The sequence below is a fragment of the Phaenicophaeus curvirostris genome, chromosome 6 (assembly GCF_032191515.1).
Source record: "Phaenicophaeus curvirostris isolate KB17595 chromosome 6, BPBGC_Pcur_1.0, whole genome shotgun sequence".
NCBI classification, from domain to species: Eukaryota; Metazoa; Chordata; class Aves; order Cuculiformes; family Cuculidae; genus Phaenicophaeus; species Phaenicophaeus curvirostris.
In genome coordinates, this window is record NC_091397.1 from 54,015,558 (window position 1) to 54,037,336 (window position 21,779).

General features: G+C 39.1%; 1 protein-coding gene across 4 annotated transcripts in view; it reads right to left on the reverse strand.

The window, feature by feature from the left end:
- CREB5 (cAMP responsive element binding protein 5) overlaps positions 1–21,779 on the reverse strand; it is a 261,316-nt gene that overhangs the window by 161,666 nt on the left and 77,871 nt on the right. For all 4 annotated transcript variants that reach the window (XM_069860224.1, XM_069860223.1, XM_069860226.1 and 1 more), the window contains one exon: positions 11,189–11,361. In XM_069860224.1, the coding sequence (XP_069716325.1) occupies positions 11,189–11,361 (173 nt within the window). The remainder of the gene's footprint in view (positions 1–11,188; positions 11,362–21,779) is intronic.

Below are 21,779 nucleotides of genomic sequence, written 5' to 3' on the forward strand. Positions count from 1 at the left end.
CCTGAAATCTTCAGAGATTGATTTTCAACCGATTCCGGACTGTATTTTTTTTTTAACTCCTTTTGACAATGCACTCTGTTGCCTTAATGACATTGACTCATCATTTACTCATCAACTCTCTTCTCTGTTGCACCATCATGTGCCATATGCCTTGCTGGGATGAAACAACAGCACTGCTGCTTCCCATCTAGAAAAGCACATCACATCTCAGCAGCAACAAAGAAGGCACTGTACAACAGAGATACTCACCTCATATCCTGTGACCCAGCTTGTAAACAAAGACCTGTATCAGCTTGTGGGAGCAGATCTGGAATTAAGCAGACAACTCAGGAGAAATGTAGGGAGAAATGGAGCAGCGTGCTGAAATACTAGAAGTCCCTTTGCCTGAGTAGCTTGTTTTCTTGGTTGTGGAATGCACAGCCTCTATTTTGAAAAAAATACCACGAAAAAGATTCACAATGCTCATAGCTCTTGGAAGAGGACAGCGCAGAAAAGCACACTCAGCAGACCCAGTAATAAAATAACATGTTATCCCAATACTGAAAATTACTCAACTATAACTTCCACTACAATTCATTAGTTTTATTCAAGTAAGTAAATCATTAATGAGTAGAAATACCACAAGTCATCATCTCCTTCAGGCAAATTACATTCCCTTTTTGCCACTGGAAAACAAAAGGAAAAATAAAAATTGACTTTCAAAGCCAACATATTAATTTTTTTTTAGGTTAATATTTTTCATCTATTCCCCCAAAAAGTCTTCTTGACTTTGTCCCTTTTTTACAGTTCTATTACAAAGCACTGTTCTGCGCTGGTAGAACTGTTCTCTGAAGTCATTTCCACCGGTGAACACACGAGCACTAACAAATGAGGTCCTTTAATTAGCTCCAGGTTTTTCCAATAAGCAGTGTGGGCAATACAGGTTTTAGCTCTCTGCCCATTATACAAATAATAAGGCAGGGCCTGTAAACATGGTAGGGGTGGCTCTATTTTCCTGCTCATATAATGGGCAAGCAGGAGGAGCAAGAAGGAAATGTGTACCTCCATTGTGGGTTTTTATTGTCAACATGGAATAGGTTTTTTGGCTTGGAATCATTTACATCATCTTCAAGGACACCTCTTACAGCTTCCCCAACTTGGTCATAAGGAAAATTGAACATTTCCAAGGATGTTTCCTCCAAACCCCAAAATTACTTTTTTTCCTTGGAGGCTTGAAATGTGTTTTTTTTCTTTTGTTCTCAAACCCTGTTTTTCTTTTATATATGAGGTTTTGCTTCCCTCTGCATTTATGGGTTCTGCTTGAGCCCAATATTGTTTCTAGTGTTTGCTTTATAGGAGTTTAGGCCCCAAGATCCTCGATGTTGTATTAATGTGCAACAAAAAGCTCCAAGCCACTAGGCTGTGTACAGAAAAAGACCAGACTGGAAGGGACCCCAGCTTTCCCCACAGAGAAATACAGTTTCACTTGATGGCTTCTGGAACGAACTTTGCCTATTATGTTTTATATAGATTTTGAATAAATCCTTTGAGTCACAAATTTCTTACTGGAACAATAGAACTATATAGAGGCCAGGGGAAAGTTTGGAAGTGAATATGGATTTTCTTCCCTGTTATGGAGCCCAGAATCCATATCTTTCTCCACATCCATTTAGCATGGCACAAAGGGACCTCACTAGCTGCTTTCTTTGCTTCTTCATGGCAGAAATATTATTCTGCTGCCAACTTTATTTCCCCACAGATATAAAACAATTCAAAGACACTCTAGGTCTCTTTCCTCTGTAGGCCTGGAACGGACTGCAGAGGAAGAAGATGAAATTAAAACAGGCTAAAAAGGAAATTAATTGTATGGAGGTAAGGTTTTCCACACAGCTCTTCCATTTGGTGTATGTGTTAAACGCCTCTGGTTTCCTAATGTACTGACCATGTATCTTCAGTATGGACTTAGTTTAATACCTGTGACATGCAACCTCAAACAAATAAAACCACTCAAAACAAGCACTAATTAAGACAAATAACAGGAAATCGGTTCAAATTTGGTCTCCTTTGTTTACATCAGTTCCAATTAATTTCTTCAAATGTTGTAGCAGTATTTCAACTGGGATCCATTTATTAATAGCCTGTTAAGATTGACAGACCTACTTGTTTGACTGGCTATCTGTAAAGTATTGCTGCCTTTTGCCCACTTTCATGTGTTGCCCCAAAAAGTTACATCAACAACTCACAACAACAAGGAATTAATGAAGTGCAGCACATCGAGAGAGAGATTCCTTCAGGCACGTTAAGTCAGCAATTTATCTCACCAGGGACAGTTTCCAGTAACAGCACAAAAATACATGCTGAGAAGACATGCTTTACCCATGATTGTGACAGGGATGATTTCTGCATGCAGCTGTGCCCATTGAGATCTGTGCATCTCTTAAACACTTTCCTATGCACTACATGGGACAACCCTACTGCAAGCCTGGGATGTGCAGTATGAGAAAATGCTTGAAAAGAAAAGGAAGCCAGATATTTAGCTTCCAGATAGCACCTTGCAGCTGAAATACAGTGGCACAGCCACTCTCTAGACACCAGAGGAAGCAGACTATCTAAGGTAAGACAAACATCTGTCATACAAGGACTAATATAAAGGGAGAAGCTTCAGTGATCTGTAGTATAAGTGCCCAGCTAAAGGTGTGAAAGGAGATGCTTACAGCAGTGTAAGCTTTGAGCCAAATCTGCTGAGATGAAACCAACCTGGAAACCCAATTCATCACTCTAAGAAACTTCTAGTTATGTTCTCTATTTGTAATCTTTTTAGGTCATCTCACTTTCAAAGGTGGGGTCATCCTGTCTTTGCCTGTGAAATCACAGACATTTCTGTGAGAGGAAACAAAAAGAAAAAAAGAGATGTTTAAAGACATCCAGACCCTAATTAAAAATTTTTAATGCCAGGAATGCTGAGAAGAACTGAATTCTAAATGAACATTGAATGGTCACAGAAAATTGTGAATTCCTCAACATATACAATGATACCAAAAATGTCAGGTTGTACTTGAATCCACACCAAAGATCTTTAGGAGCTATTAGATGTACATAATCATTCTCAAAACTGCCATTAAGTAAACAAATAATTCAGAACAACTGCTCCACTAAGAAGTCAGGATTAACATATTTGACTTCTAAGCAGGTTTAGAAAATTTTAAGTTGCTTGAAGAAAACTTATGAAGACCAATAGCTACTACTTTCACTTTCTAGATGTGAAACTAGAAGCACTAGAACAACTTCTCTCTAGGATCATTTGATGGTAACCATGCCTTTTCTTTTAATCTCACAAAAAGAGAGCAAGAGACTGGAGGGGGAGGGGGGCAGAAAAGTATAAAAACACAAGCGAGAAAAGGAAGCAAATGAACAACAGGCATTAAGTTTTTTCTTGTATAAAATGTATGCTATGTACGCTTATTTCAGTTTGTGGGATTAAAAATAAGTATTAATGTTACTTTGAGCCCTTACATTTACAGCAACCGGTCAGCCTGGATGTTTTGGTTACAGAACTAGATAGAAGTAACATAATATATGTCAGAATTCCCCAGGACTTATATACCATTCTCTAAAGACTGTCAAATAAGCTAGGGATTTGAATTTCACTCATTTGGAGAATTGTCCACTGAAAACATTTTATTACCTCGCCAAGTTTTTATGGACCCTATCAGAACAGCTGCGATTCACTTCACTTGCAGCACAGGAAGCTGGTAATAGCTCAAAGATTGCCCCTTCATTTCATAAACCAATTAGGACCTGGATCCTACAACTGAAGTAACACAACCCCTTCTTTTACTGGCAAAATTCCACTTCATTTATGTTAGCTCAGAATAAACCTCTCTGTTGGCAGAATACAGATGCTCAGAGCAACCAATGTTTCTAAAACACACTCTTTAATTTGTTCCTTCTTCCAAGGAACACTTTTCCTGCACTCATGAAAATAAAGTCTTCTCAATCTACCTGTAGGTTCTGTCTACTCACTAGTTCCTAGCAATTTGTTACTAAATATTGCTAAGAGAATTTAAAATTGTTATTTATCCTGCAGAACTTTGCTAGAAGGTCTCCAAAATGTCAGATTTCTTTAAATTATTTTCCCCTGTACATCAAGCATAATTTCCTTTATTTAAAAGAAGTAATTTCAGTGATGCTGCCACCTTAGATTTATCTATACTTTTCATTTCCATTGTCTTGGGTGGGTTGTTTGGTTTTTTGCTTGCTTTTAAATGCATACTTCACCTGTCCATTACTATTAACAAAAGCATGTATATGCCTTACATGGGACCCTACTGTACTACTGATTTCTAAAACTCATCTCATCAACTAACAGAGAGGACTAATTTTACAGGTGGTAAATCAGGATCCATACACTTCACACATACTCTATAATTTCTGTGTTTTCTGCCAAGCATCTTTCTTTCAATTATTATCATTGGATTTCAGCCAGGTACCAGCTTAAAACAAACCAAACCAAAACAAAACATTAACACTTTACTAACTTACAGTAGTTTACTAACTTATAGTATGTTTTTATACCCCTTTGAAACTGTTCAAAAAATACACTGGCAAGACAAAACATGTAAAATCAAAGTGGTTTCTGTCCAACACATCAATTTCCTTATTGAAACAGACACAAACATAACTTCTTAGTGGGCAACTACATTTTTGTCAAAGTTCTTTGCACATGAAACTCTTCACTTTTACACACTCATTACAGCCATTGTGCCATCCCCAAGCAAAAAATTTAAGCCCTGCCCTGAAATGACAGGGTGTGAGGCAGCATCCCAAAGCTTTCTCTCTCTCTGGGACCTGCAAATTGCTCTCTTAAATAAAAATAAAAGAAAGAAATTCTTTTAAAAAGCCTTACACCAGACAAAGTCTATATTGTTGGAGCTAGTGTTTTACTGCAGCTTAGTTACCTGTCAAACAGGCTGACACTTGGATAAAACACATACTGGAATCACACATCAGGGCAAACCTGTGATGAAGAGCAGAGCTATGCGATTCCGCTGTGCAGAGCTCTAATGATCATTCCTGGTCTAGGAAAGCTTGATCTGTCGAATCAAACCCACTACAACTCTGAGATCCGCTTCCATCCAAAACTGATTCAACATCTGTTTTAGTTCAGAGAGTCATATAAATCAGAAGCTCTGACTATAAATGTTGATGACACCTTTAAAGAAGATTTATACAGTGTGTATTTTATATATACACAAAAGGTACATAAGAGATACCAACCACTAAAATTAAGCAATCAATGCTGTATTTTCTGAGTTCTGTATATCATACTGAAATCCTACTTATGACTAACTTTGATGTGAGAGCCAACCTATGCCTATGAGAGTTCGCTATTTCTCTTCAGATATAGTTCTGGGTGTAGTTCCGTATTCTGACCCCGCTTTCCTATAGTTCTTGGGCGGGACGAGCCTTCCAGAACGGAAACATCATGATCCATTTCTTAGAAACCATTTATATAAGAACCGGCTTGAATGTGGTTTTGCTACCACATTCATCTCAAACAGCCATCAGGAGAGGGAGAAGGCTGGTTTCTCTTGATAGTGGAAGAGAACAATCCTAATAAGAGTCAGTGGCCAGCAAGTCACACAATATCCCTGATGGTTTTTTATGGTGGTGTTGCTGTGAACAAGCGGCATTTCTAATAATCTTAGGACTTCTGTCAAGTATAGAAAGTATGAGACGTAAGATACTGTGTTCATTAATAAATTTAATCAATATGTATAACAAGCGCTTAACTTTCAGTATGACCATTGATTTCAAGTTAGATAAGAAACACACTAAACTGTCTCTATTCTTAGTTGTCAGGCTATTTACTACCTGGCTAATGATCTCTGTTTCAGTCCCCTGAAAGTCATCTTGATATATGTCAGTACTTTCCAACCCCTTGTTAAAGCAAGAAAGAGCTTTTGAGAAGTCACGGGAGTATATGGTTGGGGATAGAAGTGAGATGTCATGAACAATCACCCCTTTGTGCTGTCTGACACACAGACTGGTGCTGTTTGCTCTTTATCTTCCTGACTCAGCAGTGTCAGGAGGGATTGAATCAGCAGCTCCTGAACATGCAGATGCAAACAGCAACAGGGAAGGTGGGGGAGCAGACAAAGCTTCCAAACATCACACACAGAGTGGCACGGTTTGGTCTGCAGGCCAGCGGGTGGACCTGGGCAGCAGCTAGCTAAAAGGGATGAACCAGCTTGAAAGGATCTATCTGTCAGACTCCATTCTCTCCCACATCCCCTTGTCTACTAGCCATGAGCTATGAGGAAACTTGTTTCTGTGAATGGCTCACTTCTAACAATTTACAAAGTAATTTACCTGAACTTCCCAGAGACTTGTGGCTGCTGCACACATGTGGCTTGATGAGATTCCATGTTAAGATTGGCCAAGGTCAGGGTAGTAGAACAGACTACAGAAAACATGTCTTAGCATAACAGAAGAAAAAGAAGCAGGAGCATAAAACAGAAAATAAAGCCCAACTTTGCATACAATGTCAGGAAAAAAAAATATTTGGACAGGATGACACTGTCAGATGTTCTTTTTCCCACCTCTCCCTTATCCTCCCCTTCCAGAGATTTAACTGATATTCTTACATCCTGCACAACCAAGACTACAGAACGGACCTGATCAAGTAACCAAGAGGTCATTTGATACTTAATCTCTCACTGCACATTTCTTCTCATCTTACAATGTACCATAGTGCTTCAGTTCAAATACATCAGTTGGAATAGAGACTTTTATCCCAAGTTTCCTGGAAAGGGAACTGGTCTTAGAATTCAATAAAAGCACATCATTCCATGGTCTCTTTGACACCACACACTCCTCCAACTTACTAGAAGCTTGAAGAGAGATTTTCCCTGGCATGTACAAACCAGCCTATTCCAAGTGTCTTCCAAAACTAGCTGCATTCTAGAAGGGTTTCTGCCCATGAACGTCTTTTACAAGACATTTCCTCAAGTAATAAAGGATGATAGTAGGATACCCTGAGAACTCAACCAGCAGTTGCAGTCTTGGATAGCTTGCAGCTATGATAAAATTCCTGTGCGCGCCAGAAGGGAGCCCTGTCCTTCTGCCACCTCAGGTTCCTCAGATTAAGACTACAGCCAAGGAATTTTTTCATTTTCCATATCTGCAAGGCCAGTCACAATGAGTCTGCTCTTCATTGTGTCACCAAACCTCTGTTAGTATCATTATTTGCAGTTTTCATAACCAGTTTTCCATGACCGTCTGTTCAGAAAACATTCAACCCCATTAAAGGATGATAAACTGATCTGTGACAACCCTGAGTCCTCCTGTGTTCCCTTTCAGCTACAGAGCTGTAACAGTGAGTTTCAAGCTGGAATAATTACCAGCTATGTCTGCTACTAGCTTGGAAAACAGCAGCAGGTTACTTTCTCCAGGAACACTGAGCTGTTAAGCTGCAGCCACTGTTGGTCTGGAAAAGACATCTTACCTAGGAAAAGACATGCCCAGATAAAGCAACCAGTGTACTGTGTTGTCACCAATTTGTTTGACCGTAATTTTCACATAGGTTGCTGAATACTCAATTACTGAAATAATGGAGTTATTTAAAAAAAAAGAAGACAAACACTACTATGGTACAGCCTAGTTCAGGGTCCCGTATCTTGAGCTGATTCAGCTTATCTGCCTTTCTATGCCTTTGACAAATGTATGTCTTACATCATCTTTTCTCCCCTTCTTCCATATGCCTTACTGCTTTTCTTCCATGTATCTTATCTCCAAATGATGTGCTATTAATCAGCAAAAGACACCCTTCACCGCTAAGTGTTCCTCAACTGATTTTTCATCAGCACAAGTAGTTACTAGTTACAGCATTCCTCCCACATGCTAAAGGCTTGCGGGGGAGGGAGGAGGGATGGCAAAGAGGTTAGAGAAAGCCTCACCACATAAATACTCTCTGGGACCTTTATACCAACCTGCCAGTTTGCTGTTATGATAATGTTACTGTTTGTTCTCAACCAGATACACGGTGGGAGGGAAGTGGGACTGCACCCTGTCTTATTTTTTAAGTTATTAGCCTTCATGCTCTTCCTTTTTTTCTGATTAATCTGGCTGGATGCCTGTTCGCTAGTAGCTGAAGCTTAATACCTGAAACAATGTGTGTATATACACTGTGCCAGTAAGGCTTGCCCAACAACACTCATTCTGTCATGTTTTCCCATGCCTTGTTTCAATATCTAATTTTCACACAAGCCCCCAGAGCTCCAGGAGAGGACAGCAAAAAAAGAGAAAGGCAGGGAGGGAGGGACAGGGATTGGGGGAGAAGGAGGAAAAAAAACGTGGAGAAAAGAAAGTAGGGAAAAATTATGTCCCTCGGGAACATCAGCTGCTGTGAACTCACCCACTCCCCACCACGAAAGGAACTGTGTGCGGGCACAGGTGGGTCCCATTCTTTGTTACTGGAGTACAGCCTACAAGCAGGGTCTAAATGAAGACTTTCATTGCTGTTCCCTGTTTTCATTGGAGTAAGGCCATCACAAACATTTGCAGGTGGCTTGGCCATAGTCTGACTCCAAAATATTTGTGGTTGTGATAAAAATCAGAATATTGCTACAAGATGGTTCTATATAACCTTTAGGGCTTGATTCTGCTCTTAGAGAACTAGCTCAATGAGAGTTTTACCCAGTTGATCTCTGCTGTTTTTATTGCTCATTAAGAGGCAATATTCCCTGGCACAATTCTCCATGGTAAGGATTCATCTACACTTTGGGGCAGCTTTAGATGTTTAAAAAAAAAAAAAAGCAAGAGTGGAGGAGACAAGCCAACCCAAAATCACTGATTTGAGCTCCTCAGAAGGTGTACTGGTTAAAAAGCCAAACCATCACAACTTTGTAAGGACAAATAAAACCACCAAACTTTGCACAGCTCAAACATTTTCTGAATCCCTCAAGATTTTTCTTCAGTTGCCTAAAATTGAAACCACTGTCCAGTCTGTATTCCTGGTGAATGAGGTTTGGATATAATTCTCAACACATTTAGAAGGATAAGATGAAGATAAATGGAAATGACAAGATATGTTCTTTGAATAAATCAAACAGACACCACAGGGAAAAGACTGAAGGAAAAGACGACAAACAACAAGGATGCTCAACACTTTGGCAAGTAGATGAAGTCCCAAATGCAGCAATTATCTCCTAGGACACACCATGAACAAAAAACGAAACCTCCTAGGAAGAGGAAAGAATGGGGAACAGGGTATGCTAGAGGTCACATCGTAAGTCTCATTCACACATCAACTCACACAGAGACTAAAATGCTGACAATTGCTTCCCAATAGAGCAGCTTTAGACTCCGACTTAGGAAACATTTGTGTGATTTAGTCACAAGGGAGAATTAAGATATGTCATGACAAAGTTTCCCAAATGAGACACTCACCACTGACTAGGAAATAGGCCTTTTATCCTAAACCTCTCCATCTTTGGTGATTCTAATCACCATGGCCCTGAACCAACACAAACCTAAAACCTGACTGACAAGGTCTTGCAAAATCACATGTAGTTTTTTCCTCATTATACAGAAACAATTGTTTGGAAGCCAAGTGTGGTCCCATATAAAACACCTCACCACTGAATATTAAAAGTTGTTTGGGGTTTTTTCTGCTTTTAATTAGAATCATAATTACCATTGGACCTATTAAGTCACAATTTGAACAAGAGCTTAATCATCCTCAACCCAAATAATGGCATTAGCTGTTTCTTTCTAAAACTGAAAAAGAAACTGTTCCTTCCTCCCTCTCTTCCAACCCCCTATCTTTGAACTGAATGGGATATATATAAAACAACAATTTTCTTGGATTCACAGGTGAACGGTATTTCACATGGCACCTCAGTGAACACTGTGTTTTGTCAATAAGCAATATATACAAAGGCACTTCTATCAAATATGTTTACCTCACCCATACTCTCAAATTTCTACATTAAGAACCAAATCCTGAGATAGCAGAACAAAGGAAAGTAGAGGAAGTTTGCTAGAAGCACAAAACTGGAGCAGTGGACAGAATCCATGTCCTGTGCTGGGTAAGGGCTGGGTAACCCTTACGGAGCAGTCAGTGCCACAGGCCATTGTTTCCACTGCAGCACTAGGAGATGGAGAGCCTGTGGTCTATATCCTGCCCCAGCCATCAGGCATATTGAAAGAAAACTCAAGAATAACTGGATTTTGAGTTTTCAAAACCAGGATTTCACTTTTTGGTTCACCTCTGAAGAGACTGAAAATTGTTCATCAATTATTTGTCTACAATTTTGTCTACAATGATTGGGGACAGAGACTGCTTTTGCACTTATCATATAATGGACATGACTAACTTACAGATGACGGATATATATATAGACTGCTGCTTCATTCTCGGTTCATCTTTTCATCCATAAGTTTTCATGCATAAAACCGTACGAATTCTTAGAGTTTTGTTACAAAAACCTGTGTCCTCAAAGCATCTAGGCAGTTTCTCTATGATTAAAAACAAGTTATTGTGTCTTATAAAGGCCTCACATTTTTTTGGAAGTAAGTGAGGGTACAAAACATGGATAGTTTTGTTCATACAGTTCTCTTAACCATGAGCACACAACTGGCATTCAAGCCAATACAATAAGCATCCATGCTCTCAATTTATGGGAATAAATATGGATCCATCATCACAAATGGAGCAACTGTTCACAGATATCTCTGTGTCAAACTCCATTTATCTTCATGTCTTTTTATTTTGTCTTCTAGCATTCCTTAGTTAAACAGAGTATGTAGGAAATAGCCCAATCCTACTGAGCACAGAGAATTCCCATTGAAGGAAGTGAAGGCATCAGCTTCAGAAATGCTCTGTATTTCTTCCCACAGCAGTTTCAGAAACAACATGAACTTTGAATGTAAGGAGATAAAACCAAAATCTGGAAGAAGAAATCAAGACTTCCCTGCAAGTGCAGCACTCTGCCCCTTCTGAAGCAAAGTGCCAGGTCTGGAGCAAATGTAGTACCCTGGCCATTCCCCCACAGTCTGCAATACATGTTGCAGGGGTCCTTGCTGCAGGCTGGCAGGATCGAGTACAAGCTCGATAACCTCAAGAACCATGAGGACAACATCTGGTTCTACATGCAGCTGCAGAAGCCAGAAAAATGGAAAAATAAGGAAATGGAAATGGATTTACCCAATCTGTCGATTTGTGGAAGGTGCTTGTGTAATGACTGAACTGGACTGCGGAGACGGCATGGCCTGTTGAATCACAACACTGGTATCGTGGTTTGACATCCTTGCATTTGTCAGCTGGTGAGATCCAGGTCCTGCCATTGCTCCTCCAACTGTGTTATGCATGGAGATATTCTGTGAAAAGAAAAGAAATGTGGAATGGTGGAGGAAAATGAAAAAGAAATTAATGTCTTATCTGGTGTTTATATTCTACAGGAATACGATTAGAAATCTGGAAGTATAAACAACATGAAAAGTTACTGGCTCTTGCTAAATCCCAAGTCAATAGATATTGCTGTAACCAACAACAATAAAGAAATGAAAAATAACTATTTACTTTTATGGGGCAATATAAATAGAAAAATACCCTCAAGCTGACTAATCGCTCTTCTGTGATTCTGACTCATGATTTATAATGGGGATATCTAGCACATATTCTCCTAACTGAATGAGATATACATTTTGTTTGACAATGACTTCTGTGGTAAGCACATGGCACCTTGATTTACTACATGGGTTGTTTACTGTATACTAGGTCTGCTCAAAGTGACAAGCAAATCAAGTTTTATAGTCCCAAAGTAACAAACAGCACATGGTACATCACGAAACAGCCGTTTCTATTAGCCTCCATATATTTTGTAGAGCAATAATATCCCAGAGGCCTAGAATAATAGCACTGGTATTTGAACATACATAGGTAAGTTGGAGGTCCTAAAAAGTTCTTTATAAAAAAGAGTTCACAGATAACTCATATCCACAGAGCGGACAAGCCACAAGAGACTAGGATACTACTTGAGGAAGGAACTCTGGAATAAACCTTCTCTCCTGTTATCCCTAAACACACAATATACACTGCTGCTAAACCGCAGAGTTTGGCTTGGCCCACATTTAAAAACAAACAAAACTTTCAAGCCAGAGATAACCTGCAGTGTATACATATGAAAAATATAGTAACCTTGAGAGCATTAGTTTTCCTATCAGACATCAACACTTCGATTGTTAGCAGTAAGAGGAAAAGAAACTTTCCTTCATCACCTCACGCTAGACAGAGGAAAAAGGGTAAAATCCTTTACATACATGTTCTGTCATCAAGACTCACGTAAAGCATCTTCCTGACCGCTGCAATACTCAGGATTGAAAACTGAAGTTAAATTTAATTCAAAATTCCAATGTATGAGCCAATTTGTCTACAGAACACATAAAACCCATGTGATAATAATAGATAAAGCCGGTGAGAAAGGAAACTCAGAGCCCTGCTCAAATGTGGAGGACAGGAGAGGCAGACAACATATTGAATCTCAGACCTAAAAGAAATATCATGTTCTGAACCAAAACATGAATAAACTCTTTAGATGATATTCCTCATGGAAAAGAAGCCAGTAATTAGAGTATTTGCACTAAAGGCCTTAGTAGTCATCCTCCTATCTCCCAATTCTTCTATATTTCAGGTGACCTCCAGGCTGTTGTAGACACAGAGATCTCTCTGTTTCGTTTACATGAGTTGTTCCAGTCTTCATAAATATATGAAGAGGCAGAGGTGCTGCCTATAGACACATGGTTAGACCACTCACGCAGTATGAAAATGACCTAGCTCTGAGTTCTTGTTCCAGTAAATAATTTACAGAGTATGAATTGGGCCCAACAGCAGAACAGCCAGTATTCATTTAGGAGCATGGACTGCAACAAGGACTTCAAAAGTCATTTTTCATTTGCTTGTCATGACCAACAGGCAAAAAGAGAGAATAAACTTAGATATATGGAATCTTTTCCCTCACCTACAACATTGCCATAAAAATGTTGCTTCTTCAATAGATTATTTTCCAATGAAAAACTGTTCTGGTAAAAAAATAAAACACACACACACTAGCTCAGGATTCAAAACCACACTGACTTTTTTGAACATTTTACAAAAACAGGCCTAATAATCTATCCCTCTGCAAGTAAACCGCTTAGCACTATGATTTTCTAAAGCTTTCCCTTTATATTAAATGCATGTGTTTCATCTAAAACCTATCAATATGCAACACTGACTTGTTCTGAAGCTCACCCTCATGTAATTTCTCCTTTACACTGCCTCTATAGTTTCTGAATACTTCCAGAGTTTGCTTTGAGTAGTATGTTTATTGCACCAAATGCTAAATTGCAAAAGAGGTAGGCAGTATTTGCACCTCTGTGTCCATAGGGGAGCAATAAAGATGAAAAGCATCAGTCACAATGAGTTTACTCTGCAGCGCTGCACAACCACCTCCTGCCATTGCCAGCACAGATCTATCTACACTTGCCTGCTTCCCAAGAGGGCTGTCTGCACAAAGCCAGAGCACTGGCATGAAACAGTCCAGGATCCAGAAAAACCTTTCTCTAGATTACAGACTCCAGACCACAGATTGCCAAGAGCTGTAGGACATTGACCTGCCACACTGGAGGATCTTTAAAGGAAGCATGGATACTGTCATGAGTCCACAAGACCTGGGAAAGGACGGGATGTAAATTTGTTACAAGCTTTAGACAACTAGTAACCCTGCCCTTGCCCTGATTTTGACTGGATTCTGTTGTACCATGGCAGGGCAGGACTTAAAAGATTTAATATCAGATTCCTATGCTCCTAGATTCAGTATTTCTGTTTTCTTCTCCTTCTCTTTCCCTTTTCCCCTATAGCAATTCCAGGCCTCTCTGGGGTAAAAATGATATGAATTATGATGAATATGAAAAATTTCGTTTGCACATAAGACATTGTAATTGTTAGCTTACATGCATAAACTTGTAATATTGTTTCAAAGTTTTAACAATCTCCAATAAACTATATCTTTACAGAAGAAAGGAAACCTGTCAGTGCATCCAGGTGTCCATCCTTCTTAGTAACGCAAGCGCTGTTGTTGGGCAGGAACTATAATTTATACTATACTGCCAAGTGAAAACCCAAGATTTCCCAACAAAAATGTCAAACTCAGCATGGGTCTCACATTCATAAAGAAAAGGATTTGGCAATTTTAGAATAAGTTACACCTGTGAGGTGCTTGTGAATTTACAGAGAAGTTCAAGTAAGTTCACACTTAAAATGACAATGCCTATATTTTGAAAGATGGCAGGAAGGCAACGCACAAAAGATCTGACACTAAGCCTATCTGATCTAGTCACATGCATCAGAACATGTAGAATGACTCTCTATCACCAGCACAGCAAGACTAGGCCTGTTGCATGCCAACTGTCTTCAGAACTCCCCAAACAGCCTCACTCTGTTGAGTTCTGCATCTGATTCTGAATGAATCTGAACAGGATATTAATGAGCTCCTTGCAGACTCAATTTTGGGCACTTACAGAAACACAACAAATTCAGCAAAATTGAAACCTCAACTTCATAATTGAATTCTTATTTGTCTAGGTTCCTGCCAGCTCTACTTCTAAGGAGGTCTGCGTGCTTTTCCACCAGGGATCCATGGAGAACATCTCACTTCGACTCCTCCCTTCACCATCCTCCAGCTCTTAAGCCAATGGTTAAAATTAATTGATACTAGGTGGGGAGCTCCAAGCACTCTAACTCAGAGACAGGAGCGATGATGCAGACACAGCACTCCCCCTGCTTTTGACACTCCTAAGATACATCCAGCCTCTGAGAAAGTATGATACACTCAGAACTTTCTCGAAAATCTTCACAACTGTCCTTCAGCATTAGAAGAGGTGATATGAGCTTATTATCCACTTTATTAAACTGAACATAAATGTTCACACAGGGAACAGGCCACCCACATGCCAGGAGCTGTAGAGACATGAAAGACATCCCTTGCCCTTAAGACTTATTTAATGGATCTTAATTAACATCCAATGAATTAAGAGGAATTTATTTCCTCTAGGACTAAGTTTCATCCTCACCAAAGTTCATAGTCACTCCCAGTGAAGCAGAAACTTGGATTATAACACTGAACAGCTTTTATAGAAATGATCCCTTTCCCCACGTGCTCATACAGTACATTCCAGCAGTAATTAACATTTAAATAAACAAACCAAAAAACACAACAATCCATATTCACTAACTGCTTTTAAATCAACATGCTCATTCTCAACCTTTCCAGCTGCAAGAGGAACAGGAATAGATCATCATCCGCTTGACTTCTTCCCAGTTATACTGTATTCCCCACTTCAGCCTTAGACTTTCAAGAAAACATTTGAGAATTTTTCTCCTACATGCAACTACTCAACACTGGATAGGCAACACACCTCTTTTTTCTAAAGGCTAAAATCTTCTTGAATTCATGCTTCCATGTCTCCTGGTGGAGAGGATTACACATCACTCCACAAGAACACACACCCTGTTGGCAAGCACAGCAGAGAAATGACGGTTCCACAGACACAAGAGGAATACACCCCATGACTCCAGGCAGTCACCATTTCCACTAAACCCCAGTCCTTCCAGAGAAACACCCATGCATGTCACACGGCACCACCTGGATCACACATCCCCACCTACTGAATACAAGGAATGAAAAAGATGGATCCATCCTTTATGATACATTGTAATATACTCAGTTTCAAACAGAGTTTGTTTGTGGTTTTAAACTATACCAGCTAGTTTCTGAATCAAAGCCAGCTTATATTTTCCTACTATTCTTTATTAACTGTGAGGTTTAATGAAAATTGCAAATACCAGTTTTCTACAAACTGAAGACTCATTCAGGATCATTCTGGGTGAGGTTTTATTTAGAACAACAGAGCCATTACCTATAACCAATTGTATTTAAATATATTTTGAAGACTATTATATAAATTCTAAAGTCAAAAGGTATTTGCCATGGAAAAATGAGAGAAAATCCAATTCATATAAGCAAGTACAAAATCACCTTTTCTACATTTCTTTTCTGTTTTCTGCAAAAAAAAAAAAATTAACTACATTTTTTCCAATCAGTAGCTTTAAATATTATTCAAATCATTTAAGAGAGAAGGCATCAACTTTTTAAAAAAAATTAAAGATAGAAATCAAATATACAGCAATGTTTTAGAATGTATATAGCCTGGCCTCTCAATTAATACATTTTAACAAAGCTAAATATTCTAAGCTGTCCAACTTCCAGGCGTTTCACTATTTATGGGAAAAGAAAACATGTATTTCTAAGCTAAAGTTTTCCAGAAGACTCAACAGGCACACAGCATTTAGTGCAACCAAGATACACATTTAAATGGCAGCTACATGCAACCTTTAAGAGTGTAGAGCAGTATCTTGCCTGATTATGGAGGTCATAACTTCTCAATATATAGAATACACGAGTGGAAGCCACTGGTTACACACTGACCCACTGCATATGCTACTTACGCAACCAAAGAGCCTGCTGGCTTAAAAACCTGGAAGACATTGTTGTCACTAAGTCTCTACGAATTCTCTCCCAGCCAAAGAAAAAGGTCATCTCAAAACAAAAGTCATTAAATCTCCCCAGAGACAGCATAAACTCATTTCTTTTTTATATTATTCAGATCACTGTGTAAGAAAAACACACTCACACCAGCTTAGCACAATTGTTTTATCTGTTACTGGTGTGGAACGTTTAAACTGTCATAAGCATAGAACTAAGCTCGCTGTCCACCCAGGGCCAGCAAATACAGCAGAGGAACTAGGGAAGAAAACAGAGATAAAAAAAAGAATCAGATTACTAATGCAGTTGAAGGATTACAGGGAAAAAAAGAAAGTCTATTACAAAGATTTAAATTTCTTAAAAAGAAAAAAGGAAAAAGTTCCATTAAGCAAGAGATGGAAAAGCGTAAACTTGGTGGGGACTGAAACGCAATACTTTTCTTCTTTTTAACTGTAACATCTGTATAGCTTGAATGAGAAAAAGCACTACAGCAGAAAAAAAAAAGACACAGGGAAAAAAACTGCTGGAAAATGCTGTGTAGTAACATAAAAGCTCTGGGATAAAGCACAAGGAAGATCTTATTGCAGACTGCTAAAATCCATTTAACTCCCTTACTTAGCGAGAGGTATGAAGTCACTGAACAAGGCTGACACATAAAAATACAGAACTGATGCCAAAGGATCTATTCCTCAAAACATTTCAAAGAAAGGCAAATGCTCACTTAACAGCTACCTGATAAAAATGGAACATTAAAAAAAAACCAGGCCTGATACATCCCAGAATGTATCTTCCCTGCTCCTAAGCCCCATCTAACGTCTACCCCTGAACTAGACACAGCTTTTATAGCTGTGTACATAATGTTGGAGACTCAAAAGTCAGCAGCAGTACAAGTATATCTGACTTCTCGAACCCCAGGCACCACTGCTCAGTCAAATGTTATCAACTTGATCCCCTTAGGGGTAAAAATGTAAAGAGAAACTAAACTCCTTACTCAAAAATGACAAGTAATGATAGGCAGATGGGGGAAGAAGGGAAACATTGCTCTCACCGAAATCATAAAGCTTTGAATCTGTACTTATCAGTCTTGGCCACTGGTTTCCAATTTTTTGGATCACAGACCTCTGTCTACCCTCTGAATTTTTCACAGAGCACTCCGCTCTTATCATAAACTGTGTAATTAAGGCAAGATGGTTCCACAGACCAGCTGCAGATGACTTACCACAGCTTTGCGACCACCAGCAGTTCAGAGACCAAAGTTTAACTATCGCCCAAGTACTGCTTCAGAGCACCATGACTGGAATCTCTTGACAATAAAGATAATATTTCTAAAAGTATCTACAGACTTAACTAGTCCAAATACTTTTTTTTATATATATGTCTTCAGTCTTCTGGAGTCTTAGTGGATAATTACTGTTAATTAATAGATCAGATTTGTGTACCAGAGCTCGCAGCAGCTTTACAAAAATTTATCCTAAATAACTACACTGGAACAGGCAAGGAAACTTCCTTTTTTTGTTAATTCAGGATAAATTATTTTTCAATGTAGGCATGCTGGGTGCTACTAAAGAGGCACAAACAAAAGAAAAGATCATCCTGCATAAATAATCTTTTTTTTTCTTTTTATCCTGTTTTCTTTCAATAGCTGATACTACGTTATCAGAAAGACTTTCTGAAATACCCTGAGTGATGCAAATGAAACCTCAAGACCGCTAATCTCCGGCAAACGACATGGTGCTGCTAAGCAGCATGGCACAAGACACAGGACAGGCATATGAAGTGCTAAGCCAGGTATAAGCCATCTCAAGGCTGCAGCAGTCACCACCATAACTTGAAGTCCAAAGGGCCCATTTAAACACTCCTAATCCTCTTAAGACAGCCGCCTGAAGGGTGACAAGTCCTGCACAAAATCTCCACAATACAGCTCGTGCTGCAGGCCAACCTTTGACACGTCTTTCAGCTTGGCCTCTGCTCTTTGGGTACAAGAAGTACAGTCATCTCCTCTTTCTTGTACCTTCTGGGGAAAATCCACATGCATCTCTTCCAGGGGCACATTAAGCCTCCCTGCTTGTCCTCCACTTTGGCTGCTGGTTTCAGCAAATGCTCCGACTGCTCTGATAGTATGAACAAAATGCAGGAGATTTAGAATTTTTTGGTCTTTTATCTTAATTTTTGTGACATGACCTAATTACAGACATTCAGTGGTGCCCTCTAATTACCAGTAGAAATGAATACTGAAAGATGACCCTTGTCTTCCATGATTCCCTCCCCTCTTCCCCCACTACCCTCCTCGTGCCCTTTTCAGCACGTCTGTCTAGACTGTGCCTTTGACATATGAAGTCTTCTTTACATACACAGCAAGTAATATATGGTGTGTACCAGATGTACCCAAGATAAACCATTTACTAGAGGAAAGGAAAAAAGTGATTTAAAGGAAATGCAATGAACATATTTTAAAGGAGAAGGAAATTTTGGAAGATTGGTCTCACCAGACTTTGAAAGGAAATAGCTTCTCTATGGGAAAAGATGACATCAGATTGCATGCCATGTCTTGAAGTTTCCTACAGATATATCCCATTTTCCTCAGGGTTGCTTGTTTCATAGACAATTACTCACCCAAGACAGCCATTTATGCAAAACAGCACAAAGAGCTGCTTCTGTTCAAATAAACATCAGTAACACTAAGTTATACACTGCATAGTCCAGTTTGGGTCACTCAGGGTGTTTTGCACTGCTAACACCACCCAACGTCCTACTAATTGGAAGGCTGCAAAACAGGGGAAGCATAACTGGCTGCCTGGCTCTACCCAGTTCTGTCATACTTTATGCAAAAGCCATAAACTGACTATTTCATTTCTTCCAAGTTGCCTATTGTGACATTTATAAACAGGAACCTGGCAGCATGTCAATGGTGCAAACTGATTTCCTTTTCTAAATATAATTTTAAAAAGCAAATAAACAAGGTTATGCCTGCTAATGAAACATTATATGCCATACTGGAGCTAGTTTTTCTCAAATGTATTCTCTAGAGCAGATGGAACACCAATAAACACAAAACAACAATCCCTTTTACAAGAAGTATATAAGAAAATACATTCTTCATAGAACTCTAAGGAAAAACTGGCTTATATCTGTAATTTTTTCTTGGGGACCCAATTATGGCCCCATTAGATTGCTGTAAACAAGGGAGCTTGCCATGAATTTCAAATGGAGAAGTGCTAGTAAGAAACTTGAATGTAACAAGAGAGATTTACTAGAATACTTCCTAGGTGTAATTCCTATAGGTTTCAGTGCAATCAAGGCCTTATTATGCAAAAATCTGTATAGACACATTGATGGACTACACTTGCCCACAAGACTTAAAGCTCAGAGACAAAGCAAGGAAAGAGGAAGGAAGAAAAAGAAAGTGATTTGTGTAGCCAAGAATTCATTGGAAGAGATCTTTTTTCCAAGTCTAGTGTCTTATCCACTATTTTGCACTCTTTCTCTGCATCTAATACTTATCTATGAATTCAGAAAAGGAGGAAACTAAAAATAAATAAATAAAGCCCAAGAAAAACAGTATTCTAAGCTCTACTCTGAGTCTTTTTCCAGTACTTTATTTCATTTCTGTAAATCAGACAAAATGCACATACAAAGTGGGTACTCAACCTTCTCAAAGTAGGTGCATGTCAACTTTTGCAGGACAAGCAATTAGACATCCAAAAGCAGCTGCCAGATCTGAAGGCCAGTCAGAGGGTAGCTGAAAACCTGGCTTTCCTTTCTTTATTGCAGAGAGTTTTGTTTTAATCCTTCGTGAAACAGAAAGCTGAAGGGGGAGGGAGGCAATCCAGGAATTGCTTTAAACGAGCCTTTGATACCGCCAACCGAAGGCACTAGGCTTTTCAACATTATGCAAACCATTTATAATCTGTTAATAGCAAATTCACAGAGACAGCACTTTGGCATTAAAATCTGTTTTATATTTTTTTTAAAGCTTCTTTGAAATTCTCATTATTGATTTCACTGGCATAAGTTATTGGCATCAGGCATGAGTTAAACCAACGGCTGCTAGACCACATTCAATGACCAGAACATTTTTTAGACAGAGCAGTTGGTAAAGGAGAGTAAGAATGGTAGCAACAAAACAGCCAGTGATTTTCCATTCAGGCAGTTTCAAGCAGAAAACCAGCAGGCTTAACTTTTCTGCTAAGAAGTCAAGTGGAAATGCTGCTACCCTGGTAATAAAATGAATCTCCTAAATATTCTTTTAACCCTTACCCACTGTGGCAGCTATGTTGGGCCAGGCTGGCTAGTTCTACACAGGGACCAAAACAAAACGCTGAAAAATGTCCAGGAGTCAAGGCCAATGTCGCTCTCAAAAAGCACCCAGACAGACCATTTGCTACATAAAAGGAATCATAGGTATAACCAGTGGAGTGGATTGACAAGTGAACTGGCAGGAAAATGCTTTTATCGGTGAAAATCATACAATGAACACCAAAGCATGAAACTCGGATCAAGTTAATTCACCAGACCTTCTGGGAAGTAATCACGAAGGCAAGCATACAGTTTTGAAGCATCCACAATCATTTAAATCAATTTTAGGCCCATGTTTTAGACGAGGAGAGCTAGCTTAGTCTAGATCTTGGACAGAAAGAACTTGGACAAGAAGAGAATTAGGTCGATAAGTCGGAACCATTCAGACAAAATTAATAATCTTCGTAGCCATAAGCTTAAAATGTTAGGGTTTAGGAAGGCAATCAGACTTTACATAGAAAACAAACCAAAAAAAAAAGTTAAATACGCTTCTGGCTAAGAAAAGTTCACTTCCAGTAAGTACAGCAATGGCTATAGACAAACAGGTACTACAAGAAAGTTTTCTCTGAATCCTCAAATATGTTCCTGACATTCTGCAGACTGGTTAAGGAGAAACACACTGTCCTTGTCCATCTCTGCCTTGGTTTCAGCAGTTACCTTCTGCAGTAGCACACTGGCAGCAAAAAAAAACTAACAAGACTAGGAGAACAAACATGCTTGGAAGAAAGAGAAAAGAGAAACTAATAGCTGTCCTCCTGCAAAAAAAGAGTTGACAGCTCATTAATGAAGGCATGCAACTTTGGTCCTAAAGCACAGCTTGCTGGGGATTGCTGAAAGAAGAGCTACTATTAACAGGGAATAAACCAAGTAAGCAAGCTGGTGTGGTTGGGACATACAGCTTCACAGGACTGAGACAGC